This window comes from Vigna radiata, chromosome 5 (assembly GCF_000741045.1).
Source record: "Vigna radiata var. radiata cultivar VC1973A chromosome 5, Vradiata_ver6, whole genome shotgun sequence".
NCBI lineage: Eukaryota > Viridiplantae > Streptophyta > Magnoliopsida > Fabales > Fabaceae > Vigna > Vigna radiata.
The window spans coordinates 1,025,494-1,049,616 of NC_028355.1; the positions used below are offsets into that span (position 1 = coordinate 1,025,494).

The following is a 24,123-nucleotide window of genomic DNA, read 5'->3' on the forward strand; positions in this document are numbered from 1 at the left end:
ATATATATATATATATATATATATATATATATATATAGCATGTATTATCTTCCTCAGTATTTGATAAGGAGACAAATGCAATCAGAGTTCTTTTATTGGAAATACATTATCAACCTTAATTTAAAATTAGATGAAAAATTTGAACTTCAATAAATAAAAAGTTAGAAAAATTTATAATATTTTAGATTCTATTGATACATTAGATCATATAAATAAAAATTGATAGAAATTTGTAACATCAAATTAGAAATGAATAGTCAATTATACTCAATGATATCTATAAAAAGTATTGCTCAAATAGTTTTTCTTTTCAATATCTTTAATTTTATAGTTAATAAACCTTTTTTCTCTAAAAATTTTTAAGACTAATAATAGCTATGAAAGTTTTGGACTAATTCAATTGACTTTTTCATATTACATTACATTCTTTATATAATTTACATTAAAATAATCATTAAATAAACCGGTTTTAGAGATAAAAATAATTAATCACCATATTTACTAATTTAGATACATTTTTTTGATTAAAAATCATTGATATTTAATATAATCTCTGAATAAAAAAAATTAGAATCTAAATTAATGTCTTATATTAATTATTAAGGTAATAATATCTAAATTAATCTATAATTTTAAATTAAATACTTAATTTAAAACCAATAATAATAAACAACTTTTTTTTTGGGTATTTGCATCCTTGCATACTTAATTATGTGTATAATATTTCTCTTATGGAGAGGGCCACGTGTATATTAGAATATCCCATAAGTATTATATTATATTTATTACACATTTTTACTGATAAAAAAATAATAATAAGTAATATTTAAGGATAATGATATTTAGACAACATTTTTTGACAACATTTGAACACTGATTACGTGTCAATATGTGATTGGTCAAAAATTAATCCATATTAGTGTTTATGATTATTATTATTGATTGTGGAGTAATTTTTGACCAATCACAGATTGACACATAATCAATGTTCAAATGTTATCAAAAAAATGTTGTCTAAATATCATTATCCAATATTTAATGTGGAAATTTAATTTAGATTCTGATTCACATATTAATTATAATTTTTATTCATAATAAAAAATATCAATAATTTTGAATTTATAAAATGATATGTAACTTAATTAATATAACAATTAATTATTTTGATTAACAAAATTAATTAGCATTGAATAATTTTCTTGTAATATTAGTTTCTCTAACCTCCCTCCACAATATAACAATTTATTAAAAGTCACGTTGTGTCTTTTAAGTTTTAAAAATATAATAATTTAAGTTTTTTTGTCCGTCAAAACTAGTAATTAATCATATAAATTATCATCAGGTGAATTTTCTAAATTGTTTATCATTGTTAGAGAAAGACAATCAGATTTTTATATTCATACTGTCATTTTATTTAAATATTACAATTTTAAACGATATATAATCCTGTAAGAATAGCTAAAAAATTGTATACAATAGTTATTTTTTAAATAAAGAATAAATATAATTAAAGTTACCTAATTATAAAATGAGAAAAAATATTTAAAAATAACTCATCTGAATGTTCATGTGCACTACAATCTAACAAAAAATAAACAGACAGAAACGATAATGTTTATAATTGTAAAAGCCAAACAAAAACCAAATCTACTTTGTTTATTTGTTCATGATGCATGAAAAGGAAGAAAGAAGATTCTAGAAATAGATAAACGGAAAAAACCACACAACACAAGATTTGATTGAAACGAGGTTTGTTTTGTGTTATGTAATATGTTTGTGTTCCTCTCTCTACGATGATTTGCTTTTGTGGTTCAACAGCATCTTTCGGAGCTCCACCGGGTCAATCTCATCCTTGTGATTGATGGGCCTGTAGTATCCCGTCACTGGGTCTGGGGCCCAAGCCGATGAGGCCCCCGATGGGCCCGAACCATTCTTTGTCACACCCTTTTCTATTCCGCTCATACCCCCTCTCACCGGCGACGAAGAAGAAACACCAGACGCCACTGCGTACCCTCGCCTGTATCAGTGAACATAACACCATAATAAATAATAAATATAAAAAAAATAAAATTGATTAACTTACGCGCTGAATTACTATTTTTATTTCATATGATAAAAAATGTATTGCAAATTTAAAATGAGAAAAACATGGCGGCATGCAAGAAAGAACGACGTTTTTTTTTTGCATGTAGGTGGAACAAACCGGTTAACGGCAAAGGCAAGGGCGCGTTTGGCTTGTGAGATAGATTGCGCCATTTGAAGGGTTGGATTGTTGCTGCTGCGAAAGGTGTTGGGCGCAGAACGCTTCCGCAGCAGCTACCACCTATCAACTCTTTCTCTGTATGGAGGCGCAACACACGTTAGGGTTTGTTTGGCACCTCTTTATATATTAGTTTGTTTCGTCTTTCATATTTTAAAAGAGTAAAATATTTAATAAATAGATACTACATTCATTTTTATTTATAATTAAGAAAATAAAATTGTCTTTATGCATACGGACAGAAACAAAGGTGATAATGTTATTTTTTTGTCCATAATTTCATTTCTTGGCTAACATTTATTATTAATATATTATTCAATGTGTATATTAATTTTAAATTTAATATATAATTTATGTTGTTTTATTTAAATATAGAATATCATTTAAGAGAGTTAAATTGGAACATTAACATACATTTTTTTTTCTACATAAAGTAAAAAAAAATGTAATAAAAAATAAATTGTGTGCTGAAAGGCATACGCGTTTTTTCTAAAAAAATTCTTTGATACATCTAACTTTTTTAAATTAGTTTGATACTACATTTTCTTAATTTTTTACTTTTTTCTTTTTTGAAAAAATATAAAATTACTATTTTATCTTTATACTCTTTTAAATGAATAAATGAATATAAAAGTGTGTCCAGAAACTGCATATGCAAACCGTGGCTGTCAAACCCTGTTTTTAGCGTTTATTATAAAATAGTTTAATAAAACCTATTAAACTTAATACATTATTTACCTATAAAAAAAAAGCAAGAAAACTATAATGAGACATAACATGACTTTATTTAATTAAAAGTAGTTAATTGTCATGATATACATTTAATAATTTAGTCGTAATTATTAAGTGGAGGGCACATAGTGAAATCCAGAGGGAATAATCTTAGCAATAGTTTGAGTGGCAACACGATTTATTCCAACAAAGTTAAGGTTTGAAACGAGATTCCCTGAAGAAGGAAGCTTTGTGTTGCAGTTGGAGAGAGGAGTCCCAACCACTAAGTTGCAACCATTCACCAATGAAGAAATATCCAACAACAATGGATCCATCATAATAGAAAACTTTCCATCATCATTAGTTCTAGCCTTTGAAAACTCCTTTCCTCCACAAACTAGTTGCACTTCAGCATCTGAAATTTTGCATACGATAAAATAAGGTAATGATAAATTGATACACCTACATTCATTTGACATAATTATATCAAATAAGTGTAAATATGTGTCAAAAAATATTTTCTTCATAAAATATGATAAATGACATATATTTATATTAATATGATATATATATATATATATATATATATATATATATATATATATATGATTATAAAAGAAATAAATTTTTATATTTTTAAAAAAAAGAAAATAAAAAATATATAATATCAAATGAATATATAAAGAATTTGTATGTATCAAAAGTTGAACTTTTTTACATGCATTTTTATAATTAACCTACTAATACTATTTTCATTTGTGAAATACATATAGTAAATGCTTTTAAATATGTAGCTTTTATAATAAAACTACATATATCTTTTTCAAACATTTTCTTTTATTGTAAAAATAATGTTTTTTACACAAAGGAAAACGAAATAAATTATTTTAACACCAAAAGATTACATGTAAGAATACACTAGTTAAGAAAAATTTGCATATATGAATAAATTATTTGTGGGCTTACCTGGAAAAACAGGATTTGAAGGACCTTTGACAGACACATTATCCTTGGAAGTGCAAAACACAGTCCCTTGAATGTTACTAACCGAACCAAGAAGACCACTGAGAAACCCTAACTGAGCTTTGGTTTGTGGAATAGCCATTGCAGCAATGAGAAGAAACATGATAGAATGTTTCAAACTCATGATAGTGTCTGTTGTTATGTAATCTTAGGTTGTCTTTTTTACAACAAGTTGCATGTGTAAATGAACAATTTATACTACAGTGAAGTACCATGTTACGTGATTCAACATTATTACCTCTCACCAATTTGGAATTTGCGTATTCGATCGTGTGAAAACCTACATAGCTATGAACGTATTCTTTTTAGAGTTTTCGAGTTTTATTCTTTCTGTATTTACACTAAAGTGGACATAGTTGGATGAAATGTGAAAGCAATTAAACTTTTTCTTTTTTTGATAAATGTCAACTATATTAATTCTATTTAAAGACAATGATGTGGTAGAGGAAAAAAAGAAAAGTTGTGAGCGTATAAAAGAAGGGAAATGATCATCAAATGTTAATAATTTTTTTTAAGTTTAAACCATTTAGTTGTCCCTACTTTTGAGAGGTTTTTCCATTTTGATCCTCGTCTTATTCGAATCTCCAATTGAGTCCCTATAAGTACTAATTTCAATCAATTAAGCCCATGCCGTTAAATTTAGTTAACGAGATTAACTTTTTTGCACAGCTGGGAGGATGGCCTGTTAATTTTTATAAACGTGGCCTATTTAGAGTTGAAACGTGTCCTGTTAATTTCAATTCTAAATAGGCCACGTTTACAGAAATTAACATGTCATCCTTCCAGTTGTGCAAAACAAAGTTAATCCCGTTAATTAAATTTAACGGCAGAGGCTTAATTGATTGAAATTAGCACTTATAGACTCAATTGGGATTCTAATAAGACGGGATCAAAATAGAAAAACCTCCCAAAAATAGGAACAATTAAATAGTTTAAACCTTTTTTTTATAACAGGATATGTGTTACTAGTTTATTGTTTTGTTTAAATTTATTTTCTAAAAAAAAGTTAAAATAGATCAATCATAAGTTATCACATATACATTGTCAAAAAATTGTGAAAAAAATTATTAAAAGAAATTTAATATTTAAAGAAAAATAGTTTGAAAATTTGATATGTAATCATGATTACCATTATCTCATATCACACACCCTTTCTTTCTCACCGTCCATATCATATCATTACTTTTTCTAGTGGAGACTGAGTAAAATTACACTACTATACTCTATACTCTCTAGTCATCATTTTTCCTACATTTTAATTACTACCATTTAGCTGTATTTTAGGGAAGCTTTTAGAGTTTTATAAACTTATAAAAAATTACTAAAAAAAATAATACATGTAATATCATTAATAATGAATGTTTTGTTAAATTAAATGAATATCATCGTAAAAAACGAGGAAAGCTTTAGAAAATACAGGAAAAGATTAATTTTTCAGCTTATAACAAACAATATATTTTAATTTCATAAAGACAAGGTTTTAACTTAAGATTTTAAAAAATACTATTTGAAAGCAATAAAAAAAAATACGAATTTAAATTGTAAAAAAATTCTCCACGCTTCATCGATAACTAGTTTTTATAGAAACATATGAACAATCGTAAAATCTCTCTTATGATATTTTCATTATCAAAGTTAAAATATTTATAAATCAACCCTAACACCACTTAGATTAATATAAGAACTCATATTAATGAAGTAAAAGATATTGTTTCGGTCTTTTAATCATGAAAGTGGCACTAATAGAAAGATAGCACAAAAAAGAAAGTCATCGTTTCACACACAAACTTTGAAAGAAAAATAATTATCATTTATAAAAATAAGTTGATGATGGATATCTATATATGAAAAATATTTATATGACACACCTAAATTTTTTACTTTCATTTGATACTATTCTTACTTATTTTTTATTATTATTTTTTTCTTGAAAAAAATAAAAAAATTACATTTTTATAAGTATTTTACTCTTATATTCTGTGTGAAATAAATATAAAAGTATGTCATGAATATAAAAGTGTGTGATAATATCATTATTCATCTGTATACAAATATCATGTGTGTAGATTATTGTTTAAAGGACTTTAAACAAGCTTGTAAATATCATATAACTTGTTCAATGAGCTTTCTTATCTTAGCTTCTTTGCTATATACTCTTTCATAGCTACCATGAACCTTGTTTCCTCTGCAATCCTTTCACAAAGCACTATAGAAAATATCACTTTTGGTAGTATTTTCATCTCCCAATTAACTTTTAAAATAGTGCTATGTTCACTTTCCACTTTTAGCATGTGAATAATTGTATATAGAGATTAGCTTTTACTTTTTCATTTTATTCCTTTTTTTAGTGTGATTGAGATATTTTGATATTTTTTTATTCAGATTTCTCTTAGATTTTCTATTATAACTTTTTATTAGATTTTTTGTTATGACTTTTGCTTTGTATTTTCTTAAAAGGATATTTCACTTCTTTAAAATAAGTCAAATCTCATACTTTGAATAAAATATTTTAAATGTATAATAAGAATGAAAATGAAGTTATTTTAGAAAAGTAAAATATACTTGCATATAAAGAAAGTTTCAAGCAATAGAAAATCTAACTTAAAATCATAACAAAAAATTTAACAGAAAAACTTAAAGAAGATATAAAATATTGGTTTAATATCATTTGGTCCCTTTTTATAGTGGTTTGGTTCAAAATAGTCTCATCTTTGAAAAAAGTACATTAAGGTCCTATATTTCATTAAAAATTGTTCAATATCGTCCTTTTGGCAGACGGTGTTAAAATAACAACGATGCAGATGCTAGCGTGGCCAAACGTTGATGAGCTGTTAAATTAAAGCTTACGGTGCAGAGGTTGCACTGTGTAAATATTTAAAAATAAAATAAAATGATGTAAGGTAGGTGGTAGGTTTAAGTTTGGGTTAAAGAAAATTACCCTTATCTAAGAGCGATTTCGCCATTTCTGGGTTCAACATTGTGGTAAAAGTGGTGTTTTAATCAGTGTTGTTACCATTGCTGCAGAACGAAATGTGCCGCCACCAAACCCTGAGGCCACCATGCCGCCGTCACCATCATCAACATAGACCTACGATTCGAAGTAGAGAAAAACAACAAAAAACCCAGAAATCAAACCCTAGCCACCATGAAACCCTAAATTGTGTCGCCAGTAATTAGGGCAAAATCTCCACCATGTGTTGCCTTTAACTTAGGGATGGCAACGGGTCGGGTTCGGGCCGGATAATATGATACCCAAACTCGACCCGCATGTACAAAAGTGTACCCGCTACCCACCCCGCTACCCGCCGGGTATCCGCATAAACAAAACCCGTGGATTTTTTCCAACCCGCGGATATCCGTTGGATACCCGTTAACAAAAATTCTGACCCAAACTCTATTTTTCTTTCTTTTTCAAAATTTATAAACCCTAGATCTTCACTTCAAACTCAGATCTACACCAAAATATTTCAAATCTGCATCAAAACATCTCAGATCTGTCTCAGATCTGTACTTAAGAATCTCAGATCTGCACCCAAAAATTCCAGATCTGTCTCTCGTCGCCGCTCACGGTGTGGTTCAGCCTCTCAAGCTCTGCGAACGGGATGATCCTGCTACTGCTAGCTGGCTTCACCGTCGGGATCACCTTCTGCTGGTTGGCTTCACCGTTGGCCGCGGGTAGAGCCGTGAATGGTGGAAGAAGAAGCTGCAAACAATGACAACAGTACCGTGAGGTCTTTGCAGTGTGTGATTCTTGTTATTGGTAGGTGGGGAAAGAAGAAAGCAAAGCAAGTTTGAGAGAGAAGAGAGAAGAAGAAAGAAGAAGGGAAGGAGGTGTCGTGTGAGAGAGAAAAATAAAGAAGAAGGAAAGGAAGTATGAGAGAGAAGAAGAAAGAAGAAGGGAAGGAGGTGTCGTGTGAGAGAGAAAAATAAAGAAGAAGGAAAGGAAGTATGAGAGAGAAGAAGAAAGAAGAAGGGAAGGAGGTGTCGTGTGAGAGAGAAAAATAAAGAAGAAGGAAAGGAAGTATGAGAGAGAAGAAGAAAGAAGAAGGGACTTTTCACTTCCCTCTGCACACCACTGTTAGCCAAATTTAAAACATATATTTTAATTTATTTTTTAATTTCATAAAATAAATAGGGGTAAAATTAGAATTTTGGTTTTTAAACGGGTAACGGGTACCCGCGGGTACGGATAGGGTGATACCCGAACCCGATCCGTTAACAAGCGGGTACTAAATACCCGTAGCGGATTTTACCCGCGGATACCCGCGGGTACAGATTTTTCTGCCATCCCTCCTTAACCACCATTAAGCAAGAACTGAATCGAAATCCCTAACCTGCAAACCATAAATTCCAACCCAAATATAAGCAAGAAAATCGCAATCGCAACACCTAGAAACCCAATTCACCCCTGCAGCAAACCATAAACATACATAATTACTACCCAAATCGCAGAAACCTTAGTTCGCAAGTAGCATCCATGGGCACCAACCTGCAAATTGCACAAGCCAGAAACGCAAAAATAATGTGAAGGTGAAGCTCAATGTTAACGTTCAGGTGTTTATATGTAATGTCAAATTTAGTTTCCCCTTTGGTCAAAAAATGTGCAATGTGGTCCCCTTTTCAATTTAAAACTGTGTACTTTGGTCCCAAATGGATATCAGCGAAAAACACATGATAAATATCTGACTTAGTTTCCACCATTAGTTTTCACCTCTAGTCCACCATCTTTGTCCACCTCTATCCACCTCTTCTCCACCATTAGTTTCCACCTCCAGTCCATCATCTTTGTCCACCGCCACTCCACCATCCACTTCCTTTCCAGCATCACTTTCCACCTCCACTCCATCCTCTATTTCTACCTCAAACCCTAACCCCCAAATCCAATAATAAGAACATCGAGTAAGTAGGCTAGAGTTAGCAACGCTTACCTCATGTACGTACGCTCTTCAAATTTGACCTTCAATGAATCACCATGCCATAGTGATTACAAGATCAGTTTCACCAAATTGTTAAACCCAAAAATTGCAATAAAATTCTTAAACCCTAACCCTAACCCCAAATACCCAAAAATTCACAAGATCATCGTCAATCGAAGAAAATACCTATATTTAACACAAAATCAAATTAAACCCTAACCCCCAAATAACACAACAAGAACATCAGCAGCAAAATCAACAACAATCACCAGTTTCACAACAACGAAAAATCCAGAAATGGCTTAATCAGATAAGGGTTTTTTTTACTTTAATCCACACTTAAAATATTTTTTGTCATTTTAATTTTTTTCTTAAATATTTACATATTAAAATAACTTCACAGAGCCACGTGAGCATCCAAATAAACACCTCAGACAAGTTTTGCCATGCTAGCTACTGTGTCGTTACGATTTTAACGCCGTCTACAAAAAGGATCATAATAAACCGTTTTTAATTAAATATGAGACCTTATGAAACTTCTCAAAAGTAGAATGATTTTGAACAAAACGCCTAAAAAAGAGACCAAAATATATATTAAACCTAAAATAATTTTTATTCATGTATGTACTTCTTATTCACGATAGAGTAATATCATGCAAGCATGACATGTCTATATTCATAAAATTTTAAAACATGTTGATTTCAATAATTTTCAAACAAAATTGCACAGTTAGAATAAAAAAAACTCAAAAAAGTACTAATCTACACACTTTTCTTTTAAATCATTGATTAAAATTTATTTTTAAAGAAACCTATTAATTTGGTAGATCTCCTGATTTATTAAGTTTCAGTTGTTCCAATATCAATAGTTTCAGTGTGAGGTTGTTAATGTCAAACCAATGTGATGTTCTAAGAAATTAACCCTTAATTTTCTCCCTTTCATTGAAAAGAAGAAAAAAATGTTCTTAAATCATGGATGACGAATGAAACGCGAAGATGATAAGTTGTCGACATGGAAGTAGCAAGTTTGGTTGTTTTGGTAAATCATGGAACAATGTTCATTCTTCCTTTCATTCCCTCTCATCATCAACATTTCACAGTTCAGTCACAGCCACAGGTACCCACACACTCTGCTATTATCATTTCACACTTTCAAGTTGAAGGGCACTGTCAAAATCGCATTTTTTTACACTACAAAACGCTTAATTTAGTTTTGTTATTTTTTTCCAGATCCTACAGTACTCCACCGAGTTCTCCAAAGCTGCAGAGGTTCTATGGATTTAAAAACTGCTACTAAAACCCATTCGAGAGTTGTTGTACTTGGCCTTGCCACTTACCCTTCTCTTGTGTCATCTCTCATATCAACCTATGCTCGTTGCCACCAACCCCAGATTGGTCTTCGCGTTTTCTCCAAGGTTTTGGACCTCTTCAGCAGGAATCTGGTGGTTGACTGTTTGATGAAAGGGGGACAATGTGATGTTGCCAAGAAGGTGTTTGTCAAAATGCCTGTCAGAGATGTGGTCACTTGGAACACCATGGTTGGAGGTTACGTCAAAAACTCGCGCTTCCTGGATGCGTTGAACCTTTTCCGGAGGATGCCGAGTTGCAAGGTTGAGCCTGATGGGTTCACCTTTGCTGCTGTGTTAACTGCATGTGCTCGCCTTGGGGCTCTTTGCAATGCCGAGTGGGTGCATGGTTTGATGGTTGAGAAGAGGGTTGAGCTGAATTATATATTGAGTGCTGCTTTGATTGACATGTATGCTAAGTGTGGTAGGATTGATGTTTCAAGACAGGTTTTTGAGGAGGTTGTGCGTGATCATGTGTCGGTTTGGAATGCTATGATTACTGGGTTGGCAATTCACGGACTTGTAATGGATGTCACTCTGCTTTTTTCAAGGATGGAGATAGAGAGTGTTTTGCCAGATTCTGTTACTTTTATTGGGATTCTGACTGCTTGTAGCCATTGTGGATTGGTTGAAGAAGGTCGGGAGTATTTTGATATGATGCAGAACCGTTTCATGATTCAGCCAGAGCTGGAGCATTATGGAACCATGGTTGATCTACTGGGACGAGCAGGGCTAATGGAAGAAGCCCATGCTCTGATTAAGGCGATGCCTATGGAGCCTGATGTTGTTATATGGAGAGCACTTTTGAGTGCTTGTAGAATACACAGAAAGAAAAAACTTGGTGAAGTTGCGATTGCAAATATATCTCGCCTAGAGAGTGGAGACTTTGTGCTGTTGTCAAATATGTATTGCTCTTTAAAGAACTGGGATAGTGCTGAGAGGGTGAGGCAGAGGATGAAAATAGGAGGGATTCGGAAAAACCGTGGTAAAAGTTGGATTGAATTAGGGGACAGCATTCACACATTCAATGCAGCTAATCATTCACATGCAGAAATGAAATCAATATACCGAGTGTTGGAAGGTTTGGTCCAAAGAGCTAAGTTGGAGGGATTCACACCCTTGACGGATCTGGTTTTGATGGACGTGTCTGAAGAGGAAAAGGAGGAGAATTTAGCATTTCACAGCGAGAAGTTAGCCTTGGCCTATGGGGTTCTGAAAAGTAGCCCTGGAACCAAAATCAGGATTTCTAAAAACTTGCGAATCTGTCTTGACTGTCACAACTGGATTAAAATTGTATCAAAAATATTAAACCGAGAGATAATTGTGAGGGATCGAATTCGTTTTCACCAATTTGAAGGTGGTAAGTGCTCTTGCAAAGACTACTGGTAGAGTTAATTCTTGGTTGCATGGTTGAGTGACCATCAGCATATGCTCGTACTGATTTGGAAGAAAGTGTCTAAGATGTGTGAGAAAGGTGGACCTTATGCACCAAAGTAATATCATATCTCTCCACAAAGTACAAACACCAAAATATTATCCACTTGATCTTTTTAGCATACCTTTTAGCTCTGAAAAACATTTTGGACATAATTTTTGAGTCACAGTTGTTCTAAGTTGCTACTGACTTTTAAGTCTCGGTGAAATGCTTAAGACAGGTGGTATAGCTCTTAATCACACGTTCTTGAGATTCATGGTACATCGGGGTAACTGGTGGTGGAAATCCTCTTCTCCTTTTTGGTCTAGCTGCTCCCTCATACCTTCTTCTGGATTCCCAGTGATAGCTGTTGTGTCCTTGATTCACTTTTGACCTTCTAATAACCAATTACTAGAAAAAGGAATAATATTTAAAATTGCATAACTCGTTATATTGTGATGACAGCAACAATCATTTTTTATTTTCCCTTTGTTCCTTTCACTTTCACTATAATAAAGGCATTTGTTCTGATCATCTGGCCAGCAACAGAAGTAGAGCTCGTTGCATCAAATGGAGCCAGCCAATGTCAAATTAATGATCTGTTAGGCATTAGGTCATTATTCATCAACCTCTTACGGAAACATTCAACTTTTATTGCTCACGCTGGATATTGAGGTTTCTTGTACTATCATTTTATCAAGTGTTATTGTGCTGCTTAAGCTGATAATTTTTGAAAGGTTTTGCTTGGTTCTGTCTGTAAAAATTTGGCCACTTTTGAGATTAGAATGCACTAATTGGACTGGTTGACTTTCCTGTTGGTTTTGATAATCTGTAATAACCTGTTTTACTGATGTATCCAATTCATGAAATTACCTTTAGATTTGAGGCTGCGTAGAGAGAGCAGAATGTGTATTGTTTACTTTATTTTGAAGAAATAATTGTTTTTTTTTTATCAGCTTCATAAGGGCTCGTGTAAAATAAACTATGATCACTCTTTATGTAAGTCGAATAAACTATCTCTTAAGATGAAAAATCTGAGCCATTCCGTTTGCTTAATAAAGGTTGGACAATCAATCTCAAAAGTCTCTAGCTTGGACCACATATTCCAAACTAATTCCCAAGATGTGAAGTCCTTAACTTCTTGTACCATGTAAAAACTAAAGCCTACCACTTTCATTCTAGAAAGGGTATTTTGAAATGTGGTTTTTATAACCTTAATGAAAATAAGTATCCCATGATTTTTTGAACTTTTATAAAGAAATGTCCAAATATAAAATAAACCACATAGTCCGATGATTATGTCAAGTAAGGAGAGGAAGTTTTTTTGTAGAGTTAATTTGTATTTAAAATGCTGTTCTTTCAGAATCAGCAAGGCCCTCACTCCTCTCTAAGTAATGGTTGCAATGAGGAGGTAGAAGCATCCATGAAAGTAACATGAGAGAATGAATGAGATTTTGGGACGTCATGTTCTTGCAGGTAACATGAAATATATTCCTTTAGGAAAAAGTCTCTTTAATAACTCTTTTTTGACAATGCATATGTGGCAGATTGTGATTGGTCCGTTTTAAATATTTTTTTAGAATAAATTCAAACAGACCAATAGAATTATGATAGGTGTTCTGATGTAAAAAAGTTATTAAAAAAGAGTTGTTAAAATATCATTGTCCATTCCTTTAACATACCGAATGAGTGGCAGCATTACCAAAGTTGTTGTGGTGAAGGATGTGCTACTTAAGACAAATTCACACTCATTTTTTTTGAGTATATAATAGATTCTTAGCAAAGGTTTAAGTGTATCATGAATTTTTATCAATTTGTTGGTAAATGATTAATGCGTTCTTATAATTTACAAAGAGTCTTTGTAAATTATTTTTTATTGGTTGGTAAGACAGGCATGTAGCTAAGTAACTTATTGAATAATTGTATGTTGATTTAGGAAAAAAAAAAAAGGTAAGGTTATCACTATAGGTTGATGATTCTCTAAATATTGAAAAAATGTTTTTTAATACAAAAATTGGACATCATAATATTTTTTTTATGTATCTTTCATCAATTCCAGCCTTGCATTTGTTTGGTTTAAAGTTAAGAAAATTAAGGAAAACACAAAATAAGTCAAATTTCAATTAAAAAATTATAGATAAAAGGAATTTCCTTTAATTTTCACCTTAACAAACAAATATCAATGCATCATTATTTATGTTTTGGCCTTTCTATATTCTCTTTATTTGTATTCCAATTAGGGATACCAAAATATCCGTGACCCGTGGATATTCGCAGATAAAATAGTGATGGATAATACTCGCAGATATTTATTATTTGCGGTTTGTGGGTAGCAGGTATTTTAACATCCGCTCATAAATGAGTCGGATGCGGGTAATATACTATCCGTACACGTAGATATCCGTTATTTGCATAAAATAAAAATAAAAATTTAATTTATAATTTATTAAGTTAAATTTAATTAAAATTAACATTAATTTATATTTGATAAGGTTAAATTTAATTAAAATTAAAATTTAATTTATATTATATTTTTTGTAATTTTTTTTAATAATTTATAAAAATATATTTTTTTAAATATTTACGGATATCCATAGGTATCCAAGGATATTCTCAGATTTTAAAATACGCAAATATTTTTTAAATAAAAATATGTGCAAGTAACAATATATTTCTTTTTGTTTGCGAGTAGACACTATGTATGCCTGACTCAAATTTGACTCCTTGCCATCTCTACTCTAATCATAATGTACGTTAAAAAATTAGATTAAAGTGAAAGTGATGTTTAACAAGACTATGTTTCTTTTTAAGGGAATAAAAATGGACAACAACTTGCATGACATGATTTTACCGGACACAACGCCATTATTTATGAAAGCACTAAAAGAATGGCATGCTAAGCTCCATCCACATTTTCCTTTTCCACTGGACTCTCTCTTTTCATGCCAAACCATAATCCACAATCATAATATCTCATAACTCCATAAAATCACATCACAAAGATCAATCTCATACGCCTAAAAGAAATATATTCAAACTTGTAAGTTCGAAGAAAATGGAACCTCGCAGTTTGTGTTGCTCATTGGAAATATTGACACAACATATGAACACTGTCACTGAGCTTATTATCTCACCTTGTCATTGTCTTGCAGTGCTTTTGGTAGCATGTGTTGCAACCCTCTACGCTGCATGCAGAAGAAAAACACCAATTTATTTGATAGACTTCAACTGCTACTGTCCACCCAGTTCTTATAGGCTACCGCTGGCCATGTTTGAAGAGAATCAATTTTATGATGATATGGACCCAGAGGCTGTTGCTTTCCAGTGCAAGATCATGGCCAAATCAGGATTCAGTGAGCTAACGTCCATTTCTCCATCTCTTGCACAGATACCCAAAATCAAAGCTCTCTCCTTTGCCCTTGAGGAGGCAGAGACAATCATGTGTTCAGTGATAAAAAACCTGTTTGAGAAGAACAAGATAAACCCTAAAACCATTGACATACTCATCACTAATAGCAGTGTCTTCTGCCCCACACCATCTCTCAGTGCCATGGTGGTTAACAGGTTCAGAATGAGGAGCAACATCATGAGTTTCAACCTATCTGGTATGGGATGCAGTGCTGGAATCATTTCAATGAGTCTAGCTAAAGACTTGTTGAGAGTTCATAGGAACTCACTAGCTTTAATAGTAAGCACTGAGACGCTGAGTCTGAATTGGTACACTGGTAAAGTCCCTTCTATGCTGCTATCTAATTGCCTATTCAGAATGGGTGGGGCAGCTATATTGATGTCTAGTAGGGTCCAAGATAGGCACAAGGCAAAGTATAAACTGCAGCATATTGTCAGAACAATCACTGCACAGGATGATGAATCTCATGGCTGTGTTTACCAACAAGTGGATCCAGAGGAGAAAGAAGGTGTATCCATATCAAAGAGCATAGTTAATGTGTCTGGAGATGCACTGAAGAAAAATATAGCTTCACTAGGACCATTGGTTCTGCCTTTGAGGGAGCAATTCTTGTATTTATTTTCCATAATTTGTCGAAAAATGTGGAGTACAGGAAGAATAAGCATCTACACTCCAAATTTCAACCATGCTTTTGAGCATTTCTGCATACATTCAGGGGGAAGAGCCATCATTCAAGCGGTTGAAAGAAACTTAAGGCTAAGGAAACAGGACGTGGAGCCATCAAGCATGACTCTCTACAGGTTTGGAAATATTTCATCATCTTCAATTTGGTATGAGCTGAGCTACATAGAAGCAAAAGGGAGGATGAAATGTGGGGACAGGGTGTGGCAAATTGCCTTTGGAAGTGGATTCAAGTGTAACAGTGCAGTGTGGAAATGTGTTTGTGACATGAAGCCAGACACCTCCACTGCATGGAGGGATACAATTCATTCCTACCCAGTGGATAATATTATGAGAACAAACTGACTGAGCATACAGATCGCTGTACACATTAAAAAAAAAAAAAAAAAAACCCTAGAAGTAACATTTTATTTGAAAAAAAAAATTCTGTGTTAAATGTTCTTGCAGTTCGTTAAGGAATCTATTCACTTTGCATCGTTAAGAATTGTTTTAAATAAATGATGTCACTTTTTGCGTACAAAAGTAATTTCCTATATACAGATGCTATAAAATAGTAAACTATAAAATGAACCGAGAGACACATTGAAAAATAAATAAATAAATAATATATATATATATATATATATATATATATATATATATATATATATATATATATATATATATATATATATATTCAGGCTCAAGATTTCTAAAATTGTTCACCAAATTAGTATAGTGCTCAGAGCACTTCAACTTCCTCATTCACAGAGTTGGTGGCTAAATTAAGTTGCACTGCTTTATAGATTGAATTAAAACATAAACCCTATATTTAAGAGTAATAGATGTATTTCTCTAGTTTGAGATAGTTTAAACAATATAAACTCGTTTAACATGTTCAACAACGACGGAAAACAAAAACACCACCAGCCAAATCAATGGCGACAGCGGTATAATGGTATTAATCAGACACTGTATTATGGTCCTCCCAAACTAGCAAAATAAAAAACCAGAGATTTATTCAAATGAAAAATAAATAAAAAAAAATTCAGAGTTAAAATTGATTTAGAGACTACTTTTTTAACTTCATCTAAAGCTCTCATTTAACTTCTCCAAAACTAAGTTACATGACTCAATTCAATTCTACAACGAGTCTATTGAACTAAATTGCAAAGCTATTAAGATACACATGGATCTATGTAGGAATAGTCCTTAAAAGCAATCCGATGATACAAAATTGACGACAAAAGGCTGTTAAAAGAGAACTCAGAATCACCCCCAACAAGGGCATTTACACCGGAACCTCCAATCTGTGTATTGGCAGAATGAATAGCCTGAGATGAGATACGAAGAGAATGTCTAGAATCGACGGATGTCTTTAGGCGGCCTGAAGTTAAGAGGGTGGGTTTCTGGGGTGGCACTCTCATCTTCCTTCCACATTTTTATTGTCTTGTCAGCTTCGCATGTTATAAGCCTTGAACCAGTAATATCATAGGTACAAGCATAAATACCAGCTTCACTGTCCAGTGATCCTGTTGAGGAAAGAGGAAAGAAAATAGGGTGTTAGACTTGCCAATCTCGTGGGTAGGATAGAACTATATAGCATCAACTAAACATCCAAGAACACCCAAAAATGCATACCGGGCTGCACAATGGTTTGGGCTTGCTGGAAATTGTGACCACTCTTCCAATCCCAGAACCACATACTGCCATTGTCACCTTCGACCAGGAGAAAAAAAGGGCATAAAGATTAATGCAAGGGTCATAATATCCATATCAAATTCTTCAGTATGACGCAACAAGTCAAGATTAGGGAGCATTACTCCCTAATATCATCATGGCCATGAAAAATTGGGACACGGATTAGTTGAATTTATTCTATTAAACTTGTTTCCCAATAGAGTTTTTTTAACTTGTTTTCGTACCTCCAGTAACCATCACACCCTCTTCATTGACAGCCATTGCATTGATGATAGTTTTCTGTTGAGAGCTGCAGATAAAACAGAATACCAAGAAGAATCCACTAATTCAGTAATTTATTTCCAATCAAATCTATCAAGAAGTATAATTGAGCTTGAATATTTAGACAACTGATATGAACAAAATATTCCTGTCTTTGCGTTTTGTCCTCCAAACTACCCAAGCATTACTTAATGATTCCTCAATAACATAAATTTGCTAAAAATAAGTTTATGAACTCACAGCATATTGTGCAAAAATTCTCCTTTTGGAAGGCTGAACTTTTTAATATTGTCAGCTGAAGCAGATGCAAAAGATTGCCTGCAGCCAACAAAAAACAAAAGAAAGTGAGAAGCCAATAGACAAGTTTAACTAAATACATATCTTATCATTCTACAAGAGTCAACTGATGTCAAACACATACTCTTTGGGATGCTGGGCCATTGCACGAACAGATTTTTTATGGTTTGTGAGAGTTAACATTGTTTTACCTGGATGAATGTCACATGTCAGACTGTGCATATAATCACTACACGGGTGAGCAAGAACTTAAAAAAAATAAATCCGTAAATTACCATATCTTAGGTCCCACATCTTGATGGTAGTGTCGTGTGAACCTGTAACAACTTGGGGATCCTGTAAACAAAATAAAAGCAGAATAAGGCCTCTGAAGAGCAGGTAAAAAAAGGTTAGAACAGAAAAATTAAAACATATCAATCCTAACGACAGTTTGCTTTAACATCTATCATATCAAAGAACTGGGTACCATACAATCTGATAGTCTGCATACCAGTCTTGCAGATATTAGTAAGTCGGAGTACAAAACTTGATAGCATGCATATAGAATACGCAATATTGCGTCACAACTAGATATCAAGAAAAAGAAAAATGATATAGGCAATGGTAGAAGCTGCATACCGTCGGCCGCGTAAACACAGAGCATACAGTGTTATCATGACCTGAAAGGGCGTGAATCTGCATTTTACTACGTATATCCCAAACCTGAAAATTTAGCATTAGCAAAGCATAAATATGACTTTTCTATTGCTCAATAACACCTTTGAAAAATAACCATAATGTAACTGTCCATAAAATCCATACCCGACAGACAGAATCACGTCCACCAGTTAGTAAAACATCAATAGTGGGATGGAGTGCCAAGCAGTAAACACCACTCAAATGACCATGATAAGACCTAATAACCTAAACACAATATCAAGTATTTTAGTAACCAGTTATTTGATGGAGTTCCAGCAATTGCTGAAATGTTCAGCCCACAAAAATTAACACTGAAATGAAGATTTGACCTTATTCTGTTCAAGATCCCAGCATTTAACTTGTTTATCGTCACCAGCAGAGAACATGTACGTATGCCTGTTGCTAACAGCAAGTCCTGTTAAAAGAATAAATTGTTATTATTAAACCTATTCACAATTGCTGCCACCACCAATAAGACCTTGGTATCTTACCTCTAATTTGTTCAATGTGGCCTGTTAATGTGAGTTTTAACACTCCACTTGCCAAGTCCCATATCTGCCCAGATGAATAACTTAGCGGAAAAAAAAAATCTAAAGTTTTGAATAGAACATAAGATCATATACTTTTAGCTTCAACTTATGGCATGTTCAGGGTTACAAGACCCACCGATAGTTTTAATAAATAAATAATTAACATAAGGCCCAACCGATGGAAAAGAGCAACTTCACAAGGTCAAAATAATTTTGCAAAGGAATTGAAGATGCTCTAATTTCCAAAAAAAAAAAAAAAAAAAACAAATAAGCAGCAAATATAAATTTGAATCCAGAAACAGTTATAAAAAGGAGGCACTAAAATATAAAGAGAAGTAGCCAACAGAATTAACAATTCAACATGGCCCACTAAGTTTCCCTTCTTATAATCATGCCTTCTCATGACAAGCAACTATAACATGCCTTTTGTAATCAAATACCTTGATAGTACGATCTGCAGAACCAGTACAAAACCATGTGTTACTGGGATCAATTGCAATAGATCTCACCCATCCTAAGTGACCGCTGATGACCTAAACAAAACATCAAGGTTCAAATCATTCAACTAAAATTATAACCAAAGTATTACAATTTAAAAGGCCTATTTAAATGATGTAAGTCAGACCGCATTAGAGCAAAAGGCTAAAAAAATCAAGACAATAACATAGAAACCAATTATTTTTAGATATTGTGCCATAGTTTGAATGCCTGAGATTCAAAATTGAAATTTGCTAAGCTGAATGGAACCGAAAATGCTTGAGAAATTGCATTGCTACAGCAAAAGAACTATATCCAGATACACCAGAAATTGCATTCCTACGCTTCAAATATATTTAAAGAATTATTCTTCTTTACCATGTATCACATTCACAACAATCTATACGAACAAAGGGTGTAAAAACACATCTCCATCTAAAACGAATTAAAGAGATAATGGGTTGTCATGCGACACAACCCTAACAAACTGAGCTAGGATTATATTTTGTTGGTCTTTCATCTTCAGATTTCTCTATCATCACAAACGATGGTTAATAGAGTTGACCTTCAGATTTGTAAATAAAGCATACACTTGAAATAAGTGATACATCCCAGATTAGAGTTGTTGAAGTAATCACAATCATAATTGGGTGGTAATAAAAATACACTTTTCAAATTCAACTAAACAACCATGAACTTTAAGAAACATGTTCTGATTTAAATTCAACTAATTCTAGTGAGCACATCTTCGTAGATGTATTCTGTTTTCACTGAAAAATATGAAATCGAAAAAGCAAATAAGATCTAAGATTCCCTCATTGTATGGAATTGTCCAACATATCATTTATACAAATGAAATACCAGGATTTTCTATGTATTGCTCTACTTTATCTGAGCATGTACATCCAAGGTAACCTTGCACTAGTTGCAAGAAAAAAGGGGGCAACAGTATGATGGAACTAAGCTGAGGTCTTCCTCAGCTAAACTACAAGCTAATGCACCACACATGGCCAATTAAATTTTTCTTGATTCACATAATGAGGATGAAAATGAAAATAAATAATACCAATACCACTTACACATCACTAAATATTAAGTATAACCAAACAAGGGTTGAGGTTTGTACCCTGTAGTTCTTCCATGGAGCATGCCATACAGGACGTGGCCATTTACTTGGCATTCTTTCCATCAAAGCAGATGTAGATAAGTTCCTGTAATGTAGAACTCGTATGAGTTTAGTCAAAATGTCTGTTTGAATGTCAATCCTAAATACATACATACAGTCCTACATTGGAAGGAAAATGCATAGACATATTGAGAGAAAACACACATGATCATGAACAGAACAAACAAAATAGCATTAAACTCTTAAAAAATATATTGTAACAATGACATCTACAAGTCACAAATTAACTCTGTTGGGATCCGGTTAAACTATAAAAAGCATCAAGAGAAAGCATGGACCTCTCAGAAGAACCAGAGGCAGAAATGATTGCTGTACTTTTGCTCTGAAAGCCAGTATCGTTCCTGTAAAGGAAAGAAAGAAGAAAAACATAAAAAACAAAAGTCTTCAACAACAACAATTCAAAAACAGCATGCTGTGAGACACAATTCAGGCTTCCATTTTATAAGCTATTACTATCCTATCTACAATGGCACAAAATTGCAATGCATGTGACTTCAAGAAATCATACTAAAATCTCTGAATATACGCAAAAATCAAAATGAAAGAAAAGACAAAATGGAACACTATATTTCCCAACATGGAATCCCAATTATTTTTCTTATGAAAATAAAATGTGACATTAGCAAACTTCGACATTTTTTACAAAGTAAACAAATTCTTGTGATATTGAAAACTGCATAGGTTCTAGAAACAATATTTTAGGATATTCATGACTTATCATTCATTATTAAACTTCAGTAGATCTTACCTGTTATATAGAATGATATAATATGTCAAAATAAATTTTCAAATAATTGAAGAACTATAAATAAAATAAAAAAATAATCTGATAAGCATGAGCCAAACAGACTATTTGTGAATAAAAGAAGCTCCAAGCGTCCAGATGCAAAAAATTCATGAAAAGATGGAGGAAATATTCTTACGGTGCTGTGGATGGCATAGAAGGACCAACAACCAAGGCATTTTGCAATCCTCCTTTCTGAAAATCTTTGGAATCTCTGGGACCTGTTAAATATGATTCTCTTAATTATGGAGGAATAATTACAGGGAAAAATGCAGAAAACACTAGAGATGGCACACTAAATTTTCTAGTAATAGAGGGAGATTACATTTTGGGGCAATGCAGAGTTGTAAGAAAAATAATATACAAGAAGGAATACCAAACACTTCCCAAATGTAAAAATTGTGTATATGATAATAGAAAAAACAAGGGGGGAAGAAAAGCATCAGCTCAAGAATCAAGAGTTATGTAAAGGCACACGCAACAAGAGTTTGCATTCTTTAATATATAGTTATAAATGATCTGTTTTCATAAACATTTTTTAACGGTGATCACAACAAGGACATCATTAAAAAATCACACACAACACAGAAACCTTGTTCTCAACAAATCTTCTTATGAAAGGATTTTTCCTAACTCCTGAGACTTAGGGTCAGCATGTGGATACATACTTCATCCCCAAAAACCAAAATATATTCTAGTGTATACTACAGTAGTAATATGCCAGGAAAAAAAATATAAACACAAATTACCGTCCTACAAAGTAAAAAAATCACACACTCACAACACAGCAACATTACAATCACAATTGTGCAATACAGACAATGGCAATGAAATAAGAAACTATAACTCAATCACATACAAAACAAATGGCTAAGAAACTACAAACACCCTAAAATCAATCCAAAAACTATCATACAACTAAATAGCCGATACACATATCCTTAGACCAGTAAGGCACCTGGAAGAGCAAGAACATTAGAAGACCCTGCTTGCTGAGAGCGATCCTGTGCAGCAGAATTTACTTGACGAGCAGGCTGATTGGCAGTGCCTTTGATTCCAGCATACTCCACGCTCACCTAATTTTCATTCCAAACAGCACAACATAACTACCACAGTTCACAATCCAAACATTCAAACCCCCGAAAACATTCACAATAAGCAAATCCACATCCATCTCGGTACCTTAGGGTTTAAGTAGAAAACTGAACGAAATCAAACGAAACTCGCAAGCATTTTAAAGACTCGGATTAGCTAACAAACTAACTAACCTTATGACTAATGCGAATTTTCTTGCTGCAATAGAAAATTGGAAGCGCGAATCAGTATTAGAGTGTGAGAGAGTGCGGAAAGAGCGAGAAGAAGAGAAAGAAGCGAAACCTATCCGCATCGGGAGGAGCGAGCTGACCGTGAATGGGAGAGAAAAGATCGAGACCGCGCTTCAATGACTTGAAGCTTAGCTTCTTCAAGGACTGTGGCTCCACGGACTCTACCTCCATCTTGTTTCCGTCTAGGGTTTTACAGAAACAACGCTCTCGGAGGGAGTGTTGCTAACCCCGCTGGCTAGCCACCACAGCTCGTCTTTCTTAGTTAAACACAAACACTCTTTTTCCTCTTGGGTGCGTCCATTGAGTTTTCTTAATATTTAGTTTTATAATTTCTTTTCATTACACATTTTTTGTTTTATATCAATCAAATTTATTTATTATAATATTCAAATTTGGTATTAAATATGATATACTTTGGGACAATTTTGGTTTTAGTCTATTTTCAAACTAAGATATAATTTAGTTCTTCAACTTTAGAAAACTCTAGTTTTAGTACTTTTTACAAAAATTTTTCAACTTTATTTGCTTTTGACATAAATAAAAACATATTTAACCCTACCTATTACAACAAATCAAATAGTTTTCAACTTTCACATTTAAATATTTATATTTCTTTATAATGTTTTTATTTATTTTTTCATATAAAAATATACTACTCGTCTTTTTTTATTATTAATCATTGACTTTTGTTTAATTCAAAGAATTTTTGTTTTACTAAATTCATTTTCATTATTTCCTAACAATTAAATTATTTTGGTATTTGAATTATATTTTAGATATTGTATACATTGATTTTCATTATTATACATTTCCTAACAATTCATTAGGTATTTTAGATATTTTCATTATTTGAGTTATTGTATGCATTTGTTCTGTTTTATGCAATTTAAAAGGAAAGTGTATCAAATTATTTTTAAAACACACTTTGATAACTTTTATTTTTTTAATATTTTTATTTATTATTTATTTTTATAGTATAGAATATTGTTTTGATGATTTTTTTATATAATTGTTTTTATTTTCTAATTCATTATTATTAGTGTAATTTTATTGATACAATTATATAAAAACATTTTATTTACTATAATATAATAATAATTTAATATTTTTGTTACGAATGTTATTTATCATCATCACCATATATC

General features: G+C 32.4%; 5 protein-coding genes across 5 annotated transcripts; 2 read left to right on the forward strand and 3 right to left on the reverse strand.

The window, feature by feature from the left end:
* Positions 1-1,594: 1,594 nt before the first annotated feature.
* On the reverse strand, positions 1,595-2,372 carry LOC106760227 (late embryogenesis abundant protein Lea5). The gene is made up of 2 exons (XM_014643694.2): positions 2,204-2,372; positions 1,595-2,017 (listed from the first exon to the last, which is right to left on the reverse strand). The coding sequence occupies exons 1-2, from the start codon at positions 2,254-2,256 to the stop codon at positions 1,789-1,791; spliced, it is 282 nt and encodes a 93-aa protein (XP_014499180.1). The 5' UTR covers positions 2,257-2,372; the 3' UTR covers positions 1,595-1,788.
* A 654-nt stretch (positions 2,373-3,026) lies between these two features.
* Positions 3,027-4,148, reverse strand: LOC106760037. Its single transcript, XM_014643475.2, has 2 exons — positions 3,938-4,148; positions 3,027-3,386 (listed from the first exon to the last, which is right to left on the reverse strand). The coding sequence occupies exons 1-2, from the start codon at positions 4,116-4,118 to the stop codon at positions 3,103-3,105; spliced, it is 465 nt and encodes a 154-aa protein (XP_014498961.1). The 5' UTR covers positions 4,119-4,148; the 3' UTR covers positions 3,027-3,102.
* Positions 4,149-9,792: 5,644 nt separating this feature from the next.
* On the forward strand, positions 9,793-12,555 carry LOC106760147 (pentatricopeptide repeat-containing protein At5g50990). The gene is made up of 2 exons (XM_014643593.2): positions 9,793-10,027; positions 10,141-12,555. Exons 1-2 carry the CDS (start codon positions 9,907-9,909, stop codon positions 11,643-11,645), a joined length of 1,626 nt encoding a protein of 541 aa, XP_014499079.1. The 5' UTR covers positions 9,793-9,906; the 3' UTR covers positions 11,646-12,555.
* Positions 12,556-14,498: 1,943 nt separating this feature from the next.
* On the forward strand, positions 14,499-16,109 carry LOC106760038 (probable 3-ketoacyl-CoA synthase 21). Its single transcript, XM_014643476.2, has one exon. The coding sequence runs from the start codon at positions 14,726-14,728 to the stop codon at positions 16,103-16,105; it is 1,380 nt and encodes a 459-aa protein (XP_014498962.1). The 5' UTR covers positions 14,499-14,725; the 3' UTR covers positions 16,106-16,109.
* Positions 16,110-16,776: 667 nt separating this feature from the next.
* Positions 16,777-23,284, reverse strand: LOC106760155 (protein pleiotropic regulatory locus 1). Its single transcript, XM_014643603.2, has 17 exons — positions 23,031-23,284; positions 22,922-22,946; positions 22,612-22,729; positions 21,793-21,874; positions 21,148-21,210; positions 20,810-20,894; positions 19,647-19,739; positions 19,168-19,231; positions 19,006-19,091; positions 18,800-18,901; positions 18,617-18,700; positions 18,274-18,334; positions 18,123-18,189; positions 17,942-18,019; positions 17,665-17,729; positions 17,381-17,458; positions 16,777-17,271 (listed from the first exon to the last, which is right to left on the reverse strand). Exons 1-17 carry the CDS (start codon positions 23,147-23,149, stop codon positions 17,099-17,101), a joined length of 1,443 nt encoding a protein of 480 aa, XP_014499089.1. The 5' UTR covers positions 23,150-23,284; the 3' UTR covers positions 16,777-17,098.
* Positions 23,285-24,123: the final 839 nt, after the last annotated feature.